The sequence below is a fragment of the Coturnix japonica genome, chromosome 1 (assembly GCF_001577835.2).
Source record: "Coturnix japonica isolate 7356 chromosome 1, Coturnix japonica 2.1, whole genome shotgun sequence".
Lineage (NCBI taxonomy): Eukaryota > Metazoa > Chordata > Aves > Galliformes > Phasianidae > Coturnix > Coturnix japonica.
Genome location: NC_029516.1, coordinates 117,846,060 through 117,858,078, shown reverse-complemented (window position 1 = coordinate 117,858,078; position 12,019 = coordinate 117,846,060). Strand labels below are relative to the sequence as shown.

General features: G+C 35.4%; 1 protein-coding gene across 1 annotated transcript in view; it reads right to left on the bottom strand.

Moving 5' to 3' along the window:
- Positions 1–6,425: 6,425 nt before the first annotated feature.
- OCA2 (OCA2 melanosomal transmembrane protein) overlaps positions 6,426–12,019 on the bottom strand; it is a 165,436-nt gene continuing 159,842 nt past the window's right edge. The window contains exon 24 of the mRNA XM_015851083.2: positions 6,426–7,048. Within this exon, the coding sequence (XP_015706569.1) occupies positions 6,961–7,048 (88 nt within the window). The 3' untranslated portion in view covers positions 6,426–6,960. The remainder of the gene's footprint in view (positions 7,049–12,019) is intronic.

Sequence of the window (12,019 nt, the reverse complement as noted above, 5' to 3'; positions counted from 1 at the left end):
CAAAATCAAATACCTCAGTATGTTATTCATATTTGTCTTCAGTATCATACTCATATTTTTATTCATGTTCACACTGTGAAAATTTAGAAAAATATATTCATGTCATTTATTTTGGCCAGTCAAATCACACTGCTTGGATCCAGAGCTTCTGGAATTAAAAGCAAAGGGGAATCAGAGCATCATTTCGCTCAGATGTCAGATTCTTTGCCTATATTAACCTATATTAAAACATACCTTCCAACCAGACCTTAAATTAGTCAGACATTTGCACTGGGACCACAGACTGATCTTCGCTTACAGAAATGCACATATCTTTAAGACAAAGTAGTATGAAGTAGATTGCGCTTATCCACAGCTTTAATCACTATTAAACATCTGGTTCAGAATCAAATTACCTATATGTTATAATCAAACTAATAGCACAAATCTTCATACATTTTCAAGTAGCAAGTAAGTTACACTGCATGTATAGAACAAACCCCAAATAGATATTGTGCCTTGCAGATTTTGTTTTCTCAAGAATTCTGGGAACCTAATTGAATTCAGCAGTTATAATTTGTAGCTGTCTGAGCTCGAAAGTGAATGCAGGAAAAACAATGAGACAAAAAAAAAAACATCCTGGAGCATTAAGACTCCTGAGTCATTCTGAAGCTTTTTCAATTTATCTTCATGAGCAGCGGCACCGTCACACTTGCTGGGGTTTTTAATTTCAAATGAGAGTCTGTGAGGCTTTTTTGTAACCAACAGATAAAATGTACATGAAATTATAGGTAAGAAAGTGCAATGGATCAATAAATTAAACAGCAGGATTAAGTTAAACAAAGCAGACTGCACTATAATATGCACATCACTGACAGGAGGAAATTTGGGAAGATCTGAACTTCTTTCATGTTATCCTTTCATTGTTTCTTAAGTAACAATTATTTTCCCCACCTAATATCATTGAGCAAGAATAGGCACAGATCATCTGGAGAAATGGGCTGGAGACAAAGCAAATAAGTCAGGGCTTTGTTTTCACCTGCTGGACTAGAGAAACAGAGTGTGAAACAAGAAATGAAAAGTGCAGGTTTAAAACAGTGGATGTCTATGAGGAAAATATCTGGCAGACAATTAATTGGAGAGGAAATGGGAAGACCTGGGAAGAGGGAAAAAAAGAAAAAAATAAGTTTATCCTCACAGATTGTACTTCTTTCTTGTTTACACACTCTGCATCCCCCTTCCTCATGTTGTCTTGTACAATTAGGGCAGCCCTTGCATTTGGACAAGCCAAAGTGTGTTGATTTTCTTAAAAATAGCAGTGGGCCTTTTACTTCAACCAGGATAACAGTTGTGATGCTGAAGATCACACCTTGAGCAGACTTTCTTTGCAATACCGATTTGTTAAGCAAAGCACTAATTGAAAAAACAGCTAATAAATCACTGCTGCCTGACAAGTGGCAATAGCAACCTGAAGAAAGAAAAACATCATGCAGTCAACTTTAAACATGGTATAAAAACCCTTTTGCTGCTTGTTATATAAGTAGCGTTAGGATATTGCCAATCCTATAATATTTTCCACTAATAAGCAATATGCAAAAAAAAAAGATTTCTTCTCACAGACCTTTCTCTCTGGAGCATCTATGGAGGAAGATATAAATCCTTCCCTCAGTAAAACTCAACACTTGTTGATTTCCTGTTGCCCTTAATAAATCACTCAGATTTTCATATGCTAACTTTGTATGAGGTGGTTAGCACTTACTCTAAATTGCTAGAATTTCCTATTGTGAATTCAGAAGTATTAATTTAATGCTTGAGCTATTTCATTATATTTTCTGGCTTGGTTCCCAATCATTTTCTTAGTATCCCATTACAACAAACATGGAAGCTCATGCTTAGCATTTTTATTTTGTGTCTATTTCAGGTGCCATTGATTTTCTGTCATTTGGAACCTATGAATTCTTTTTAATGGGGGTTAATGTAGGACATAACCATCGATAGCTGTTATGCTGATATTTTTCCCTATTTTTTATTAGTGCCTTTAAAATAAAAGATGATGTTTGCAGATAACTCTAATGCTCTGCTATTTGATCAACAGTATTTTTCTCCTACAAAGCCCACAGCATCCCTACAGAAATGTAAATTTTTAAAGCACATCAGAATGCTGAGTAAAATCAGGAAACAAATATAGAAAGAAATCAAATTACAATGAAAAGTTACACAGAAATCTAGCAACACAACAGGAAACTGAAGGCTTTTCTGGGTGATAGAACAATTTTCATTTCCAATGGTACCTTCAAATTTTGGCTTTGTAGAAATTACACAGTTTATTTTAACTTTTGCTAAGAAAACAAGAACTTCTTTCATGGACCAAAGCATGGTACAAGAAGATTTAGTGTAGTCTAAAATAAGTTCCTATGAGCAGTTGTGGAACAACCTGTTCAACAAGACAATTCTCCTTTTACAGATATAAAAGAGTTCCCTGAAGAACAAATTATTATATATTCTTTTCAAGACAAATACTTTTTTTCTAAACTATCACATAAATGAGTGATATTTTTCCAGTCTCACCTCAACAATATCCAGTAGCAAGATAGACAGCCTCAAAACTCATCTTGCAATACTGGAAAACATTTTCAATTTTTAAACAAATTTTGATTTGATCTATAATAAAATAAAGGTTAGCTATAGTGAGTCCAACAGCTCCTAAGGAAATTAAGCTACAGTGAAATAAGGGATATGATTCATTCATGAAGCGTGAGAGGGAGTAGGACTAGCTTTGAGATGAGAAACATGCCTGTAAATGATTGAGGTAAAAGTTTGTGAGTTATTCAGGGTAGCAAATATGGTAACAGTGGAGAATTATAGAAAACCCTTATAAGAGCAAGTGACTGTGAAAAAAAATGGCTAATGACATTCAGTCTGAACAGTTGTAAGTTGTAATGTAAGAGCAGGAGCAAAAAAATAACCCTAATTTTACACATAAAACAATGATAGTTAATAATTATCACTCAGGAAATGTAGCTTGTAATTATAAGAAACTCTTCCATAAAAATATATCCTTGGTTTACTTGTCAGCAACAGTCCAATTATTGAATCAGATCTCAACAATTCTTAGAAAATAATAGAAAAGCAGAGTAAATGAGCAGGCACTTCTGTCTTGGTTATGTTTATCCTTTAGACTCAAAGAAGCTACAGTGACACAAGAAGCAATGCATCATACACAAACAAAGATAGGAGAGCATTTCCAAGTAAGAAATGAGCAAACAGACTGCTATCTCCAGACTGGAAATTAATCCATAAAATTTTCATTTGGAAAAAGGTACCAGGGGTTGACTATTCACTATCCCTTACCAAACAAAAGACCCAGGAAAGGCACTGGGGGAAAAGTGGTTTAGAAATTAAATTAGCACAAGGCAAATTCAAAAAACAGCTGGAATATTTTCCCAACAGTGTATCTATGAACCTTTCTGAGGTAGATGTTGAATTTACACAGGTTCAGCAGTGTTCTGGTAAAGTCTGTGGTAGGACAATCCATTAAGTGCAATTCAATACAGACATGATACTGCTCATCCAAGAAGCCTCTGAGTCACAGAAACCTCTGAAATCTGGGACTGTATTTGGGGAAAGCAGCATTTTTTGTTTATCTTACTCCTGGGTTCTTCACAGGCATACACCATGTGTCTCTGTTGGAGATAAGTTGGATTACTTGTGGGATCACTCTTACACTCTTCTTTACTAGTTCAGTTACTATTTGGTGAAACTCTTGTTATGTTCCTGATTCTTTCCTTACTATCAGTATTTGCCCTACTGAAGACAAGATAGTTCTTTTAATAGACTTTGCTTACACTCACATGTAATGATATAATATAATATAATTCATATATCTCTGTCTTACTACATTTAAACCATTCACTGTCTTACTACATTTAAACCATTCACTAAGGTGAAATACATCTCATGTAAGCAAACAATTGTATTTTCTCTACAGCTTACTACAAACAGCACAAAGTAAACCTTAAAGGATGTCAATGACAATGAGAATTCAGTCTTCTGAAATCAGCCCCAAAGCTGCTAAGTTTGATAGACTATTACATAATGTATTATTTAACTAATATTTTACTCAGCCTTTTAGAAAGAATTTCGCTGTAAGAATTAATTCCTCCCACCCTTTAAATTCACTCAGTTTCTATGAAATCCTATGCACTATTTTTTATGGTGATATAGTCACTCGAACTTGTGCTCTTCTAATGTGCAGATTACACTGATAACTATAATGGAAGTCAGTGAGAAATATACTTCATTACACTGAACTTATCTGAAGTACCTCTTTTTTTAGCATTTTAGCAGATTGTCAGCTAATGTGAGAAACAACAAGAGGACACAAAAACGTGTTTATCACTGTTATTTCTCTGGTAATTGAACATTAGATTGCAGTCACACAAAGCCTTGTGCAAACAACTTTATCTTCTTATTACCATTTCCTTTGTCATACGAGCTTTTTGCAAGCTCTTCACTGTGCAAACAAAGCAACAAGGGTGTTTAGGGAAGGAAAGCCAATTCATCTGAAGGAAATCCTAGAGGAAAACATTATACCATAATCGAAAATTCCTAGAAGCAGAATGAATTCAGCCATACATTTAGTTCACTAAAAGCATGGTCAATATGATTTTGTACTCCCTGTGCACTACTTGCCTTCTCTTGACAGGACAAGTAATAAAACGGAAAGGAAATCTCATTTGAATCCTGTTAATGTATCATTTCTAAAGCCAGCAAGATACCCCTTCCACTGAAGTGTTTCAGAACATTGGCTAAGAATAGTGAGTGGAAATGAATTGCTACACTTCTGTCTTTCTCCTTGCAGCAAAATGTAAATGCAGATGTGCATTTTCAGGTCGACAAATGCGATCACTTTATTAGCATGATCCGGCTTAAGGTTGGCAAGAGGGCTTCTAAGCTCTAGGAGAAGGATTAGTGTTTGGGAAGGGGTTGCTTTGTGGGCTTATTTATCCTTGAAAAAGAACAATAAAATAAATTTGTAAGTTGTGCTGTGGAACCACAGTCTCATTTTTATACTCCTACATCCTCCAGAGTTTTGCTGGAATAGAAAAAGAAATAGAGCTTTAAATCTGGTGGGTGGGAAAAGATAGCAAAACAAAATCAAAAAGGCAGATAAGAACAAGTATATTTCAGCAGAGTCCTGATCTCACATTCTTCAGGGCCTAACACAGCAGCTCATGCACAAAAAGTGCCTGCACCAAGATTGTTTCAAAGCAAAAGATGTTGAGAGCCATAAAATTTTTATAATTATTTTTAACCAGAAATCAGTGTTAAGCTGATTAGCATTAATGTTTCTTTAACTGCAGCAGAACACTAATTATTGTAGAGTAAACCACCCTTGCAAGAAAAATAATAATAATAATAATAATTAAAAAAGAAAAAAGAAAAAAAAAAAGAAAACCCACAACATACAAACAGGACAAATGCAGTTTCAGACATTGTCTAAAGGAATGATATTTAGGGTCTTTATTTGTTTTCATTTCATTTTGATTTGGATGTTTTTCAGGGTTGTTTTTGCTCTGGTTTGAGGCTTATTTTAGTTGGTTCACTGGTTGTCTTTTTTGGGGGGGAGGTTGTATTTGTTTCAGTTTTTCAGTACACAGGTGTGGAAGTCAGTCTTTCTTTGAATGGTGACATGGCTCCTTTTGCTGACTGTCTTAATACTGTCTTGCAGCTTTACAAAAATTATCTAGGTAAGGTATAAAATCTGGATATGAGTGAAATGGCATGGTTACCTTCACATCCACTGTGGGAGAGAGAGCTTTTCTCTCACTTAGCAAGTTATATCAAAGGCTAAACACAAATAAAAGCCACATTTACTCATTCCAACTGACTTCCTCTAATTCAGCCCTGTTCACCTGATTTGCACTCATCCGGTTGCCAATTTCTCTGACTTAAGATAAAACACAACTGTCACTAACTAGGGTCAATCCCACAAAGATATTGGAAGCTGGACTGAAACCTTGAATCCCTCACAGGACTTAATATTCATAATGAGAAGCTTGACCTGTTCTGGCATCCAATTATACAAAACAATATATATAGTTTAATAAGTTATCATCAGAGAGATGAAAAGCAAAGCCAAGTATGATCTCATTCTTCCATATAGTGTATTAACCTATCTAAGGACTCAGAGTACTCTATCACAGAAGCAACTTAATAATTAAATGGAAAATGTCCGTTGCTTTATCACCTTTTATGTCTGTACTTTGCTAAGGAGAGGAGCATTTGATCACTTTAAGGAAAAAAATAAAATAAAAAAAATAATAATAATAATAATAAAATAAAATAAAATAAAATAAAATAAAATAAAATAAAATAAAATATAAAATAAAATAAAGCAGCTTATGATTGATTAGGAGTTTTAATGTAAAAAACAAACTTTCCATAGAATGCAATCCCAGATCCAAAAAAATAATTTCTTCCATAGTATGTTTTCAGGAGTTGAGTTTATTTTTAAACAAAGGTAATGATATATCTTCCATAGTGTACAGACTGTCTGCTCAACTGTCTATTATTATAGCTTGAATATTAGTTGCTTTAATACAAACAGCTAAATACATTGACAAAGATAAATGAAGCTCTAAAAGAATTTAATGAACATCTCCCATTGTGAATGAGTTTTTCATCTGTGACTACATTCAGATTGTGTCAATATAAACTTTCAGGCACAATATATTCCCTCACTTCGGTGCTTCTTCATCTGCATGATAATTTTTTACATAATTATACATATGGATTCTTTAATTTGGAATGTCCTGTTTTGCAAATTCTTCACAGAACAGCAGGTTTGAATGATCAAACCTGACACTTACAATCATTTTGGTTGATACCATACGTGGGAGTTTCACACACCTTTCTCCTTTTATGTATCTTCTTAGTGTTCTGTTATACAAACCAAATGAGTCTCAAAAGTATAAATTATTATGAATTCCAACCTACTACAACATGAGCAAGAAGAAGATAGCACATCCCAACGGTACAGGACACAATCATCATGGGGAAACCTAACCTGAAACAACAATAAAATAAAAGAAAGAATATTAATAATATAGCAGTGCCAAAAGCATGGATATATTGTAAGCTTATGATAGGGAGTTTAATACTCAACCTTACTTTCCTATTTCAACTTACTTTGTCTTGCAGATAAAATAACAATTCTTAGAAGTTATGCAACATCGGGATAGATCATGCAGTATCACCTCAGCTTAGATGAGCAACCCCAGGAAATCTACTAGGGTAGAAATTCCAAGTTTTAACTTAATCCATGGCTCAAACTCCTTGTTTCCCTTCTGAGCCACAGTCACATAAAGATAGCATTTCTTTTCTGTACTTCTCATTAAGATTTGAATCAAGAGCTGAACATTAACGAATTGTTGGAAATAAACCCCAGACAGCTGAAAAGCACTAAAGCTGTGCTGTTCTGTTAAAAACAGCTCTTTGCTTTACCTCACCAGCTAAGCTTTTCAGACCACACCCATTATGATTTACAGATTTCTTTAGATTGACAAACAAAGGCAGCAGAGATGGACAACTAGAAAGGATGTAATGGGGTTCGCTGATTCTTGCTCTGCTAGATTTGTAGGTCTTCCACATTTGTGGAAAAAAAAGGGAGTGAGTTTTCTGAAACTCAAAAAATGTTGCTTTGTGGCACTGAAGGACTATGAAGAACCACTACTGTGATCACACCAATTTGTTTTATGTTACTAAAATCATAAGGGAAGCTTTGGTGAGAAATGATCATGTGACAAATGAGACGCCTTTTGTAATTTCTTTTGTCGAGTCCAGCCAAGATTTTCCATAAACCTCTTCAAAGCATGGCAGAGTTCTCTGAAGTGCAGCCTTTGATTTATTCTTTCTTGAAGACCTACTTATTACATATGGGTATATTAGTTGTGCTTTTGCCTGCTAGGAGCCTTTGAGAAGTTTTCAAGAGCCCATTTATTGATGACAGGAGGACACCATTTTCTAAGCTTGAATGCATGAATAACACCTTATTTTAGGTAAGTACAGCTAAAAGAGACCTCTTGAAACATTTATTCTCTCCAACACTTCCTCAATATAGGAGAAAATTACATAAAATGAAAAAAGAAAAAAAAATTAAAAATCCCCTTCTACCTCCTCCTACCTGCAGCAGCAAAGTTGCTCTAAACATTGTGATATTCAAGAGTCAGATTTACTTTACTGCTGTTTTGCTGAAAAACTGACTGAAGGAGGCACAGATGTGACCAACAGAACAAAGGAACTCATTGTTATAGGTTTAAGTTACTGATAATGGAATTCATCTCAGGAACCCAGGTCAAACGCTACCCCCAGCCAGATGCACAAAAATCAGAACTAACCTCTAAAGCTGATTGAACAATTAGGAAACCAGTACAATCCAAATGTTCGGAAGCAAATGTTGGAATTACTTAGTGAAGAACAAGCTTTCTCAGAATACTAGCTGTTCTTGACTTTAACAAAGTGAAAGTGAAATTACCGTTAAAAATAAAGGCAAACCAAAGGGAAAAAAGGAAAGGAAAAAAAAACAGCTGGGTTGAAAATGTTTAGGGGACAAGACCGACAGGGCTAACAGATCATCTCATTTCTGACTCCCTGACATCCCCTGAAAAGACTGTCATTGGTCTGTGTCTGTGAACATTTCCTGTCCCAGAAGGACAGCTCCAAATCCCAGCTAAGGTAGTTTTCTCCTACATTTCTCTGGGATTTATGACCTGGTGTGTCTCCTGACATTCTGGTAACAGGCATTATTTTTTGCATTCTAGTTTCAAAAGCATTAATTTTAAGATGATATGTGGAATTGAGAAAGCAGAAAGGGAGAGAAAGAGAGAGAAGAGCTGGGTGTGTTCAAGTGGTCAAAGCTGTGAACAATTGTTCAAAAGGCTCACTGGATTTTCACAGCATTCAAATATTTCCTCAGAAGTCTTAAATATATTTGGAAGCACTCATTTCTTCATTCATTATAGCATGGCTATAAAATCCTCCTACATCCTTCAGTATATTTCACGAATGTTCCCTGCAGCTGAATCCACATGACAGGCTGGTGAAGTGGACACCACTATAACTCTCACAAGAAAACAGGTTGTTATTTGACAGAAAACAGAATTTTATTGACCTTACAGTTACAAGCAAAGAACTGGTACTGGGAAAAGTGCGGATAGCACAGATCTTAATCTGTACTAATACAACCTAACAAACCTCCTCAGGGAACACAGCAACTCAGCATTGAATAGCAACATAATGGCTTTGTGAAGACTTGTGAGGGGAGATAAGAATCCAAAGAGATTTAACCATTTCTCAACCATTAAAAAGAGAAGAGAAAGAGACCTAGCATGAAGGATGTCCATACAAGAAAATGGATGGATTACAGTGAGAGCCAAACTTGCAGCCGGAGCTGCACACAGCCTGAGGAGGTACCTCACCTCATTTAGCATGGATGGTTGCATAGAGCCCAGATATGAAACCATTACTCTCACGGCATGGACAATTTCCTCTCAACTTGAGGCCTGAATCTCAGGACCACTAGGCTGAGCACAAATGAAACTGGAAATTCTATGCAGAATTTGTGCCAGGGAGAGAAGAGATGAATCTCACTCCATGAATATTAGTTACTGCAGAGATAGCCAATTACCCATGTTGGATCAGTACCCAGTTGTACTATTGTTCTACCTCAAGAGAAGACAAAGCTCCTGTCTCAGGCTACATGGAACATAATGTTTAGGTACTTATATTTTCTTTCATTACATCAAATGTAAGAGAACATTTTAAACAATGTAAAATTTAGTTTCCACCAATGGTCATTTTCAGCATTCACCTTGAAGTGATAAAGCAACACACCGGCTGTTGTTTCTGCCCAGGAGAAACGATCAGTAAGGCTCAGCAGTCCTAATATCTCCTTCTCAACAAATACTTCATGTTAGTAAGAAACACTAATCAGCATCTTCATCATGAAAATACATTTTTACTTTATAAAGGTAGCACATCTGGTGTGACATTTCTATACACCAGCTAAGGGAAGAGGGAAGACACATCCTGCACTGGATGCCTTGTGGCCATTGCAGACAAGGAGATACTCAGACCCTGAAAGGCACAAAAGGTTTATCCTGACTCTCTGTAGCCAGTTCTGGGAAAACGTGTTGACTGCAGAGAGGAAGGGATGGATAACAGGACCTTGCCTTTCCCCCACTTCTTCCTCCTTCTCTTCCTACCAGAATTTTACATGCAAACCTGCAATCTAAACAAAATCACACTGCTAAAATATACACAAGCAGATGTTAGTTCAGTGTGAGATACTAGGAACATTTCAAGCAGCAGACCTGGGCTTTTTGGTCTTGGACAAAGTTTTGCTTATTAATAACTTTAGAGATCCAGTAGTGAAAAGCTTGCAAATCACCCCAGTGCAGGAGAGATGTCAGACTCTGTGGAGAGCAGAATGTTCTTGACAAATTAAAATGAGAATTCAGAATGTACAAGGAGAAACTCTGTAAAGAAAAGTGTGAAGTATGTATTAGGAGAAATCAAACACAGGCACAAAAACCAGCAAGGAAAGTGAAGCTTTTTCATGGTAATGATCTAGTTATTTTTGATCCAGCCTCACTGCAGGATTTCTGGCCCTGTACTCAGAATAATAGGAAACTGGTTATAATTTATAATTAGTATCCACAGAAGTGAACGTTACAGCTTTCTTAGGTTAGAAGTTCATCCAACATAGTTTCTAAATAACAACAGAGAAGCTTTTGGGGACAAAGTTGCATTTTCCTGGACCCCAAAAATGAGCCTCAAATGTGGGTTATATGATATGTAAGGTTATTTCCAAGTGACAGGGAATTTACATCTTTTAATGAAGTTTCACAATTTCATTTGCAAAGTAACTTGCATTTTTTTTCCAACAGCAAGATGAAACTACAAAATTCATGTATCTTAATGAAAATGATTTACCATAACCCTCAGGAGTCAAACAAAAATCAGCTTGTTAGCAAAGCTTAAGCAAGTCTTCATAAGTTAGATTTATACAACATTATCTATAGGTTACTTTAACTAACAATCCTAGATATAAAGCTAATTTTTACTGTGATTTTTTGCTGTCACATTCTCATATGGAAAGATTAAAAAAAAAAAAATTACATTGAATTTTCATCTTAACTGTTAATGCTCAAGATTTCTTAAAAAACAATCAATGCTTCCTAACCCTGTTTATTAATTCTTTAGTTTTTCTTTTTGGCTTTTGGAAGGGATAGAAATATAAAGGAAAAAAAATTAAAAAATTCTCATCTGACTTAGTCTCAAATCCACTAGGAATTCTGTTCTTTGTTAATTTCTCTGCTTTTATCATATGTGTGGTCACTTACTGTCATCCTATTTCTGCTCTCCCTTTCCTGTAGTGCAGACTGCTGTATGTACTTCCTGTCAATTTGGCTGTGTCAGCCTTTCCATTATTCCAAGTCTTTGACATACTAATTCACTCCACCTGAAAGTATAGCCTTTACGATTATTTCTGTGCTTTAAAATATATATATATTTATTACATGCCCATGACTCCTTCAAATCTGACACCTGTTGTAGCTCAGAAAACAGGTGGCTAAAACTGCCAGTGAGCATTAATGTGACATTAAATTGCTGTGAAATTCACATAGTCTAGAATTACATAAAAATTACAGTGTTCTTACCTACTAGTTACCACACGCAGGTGTTACTGTGTAATTGAAATGACAGAACAAAGCCTATAATCCCATTTTCTTCTGATTGCTAAAATTATCATAATTTCTTGTTATATTTTGTCTGTTTTGAGTCTATGGCAAGATTGAAAGAAGTTAAACTGAAATAAGGAAATTCAAATCCCAAATAAGAAAATGTTTAGGTGTGAAGTTTTGCCTCTGACAGTCTAGACAGCCTAGAAGATCTAGAAACATTTTCTGTAACCCTAACTCTTAGGTGCAGGATAAGTATTAGCTCTTTCTTTCTTGAAGTTTCTGATTACCTAAAA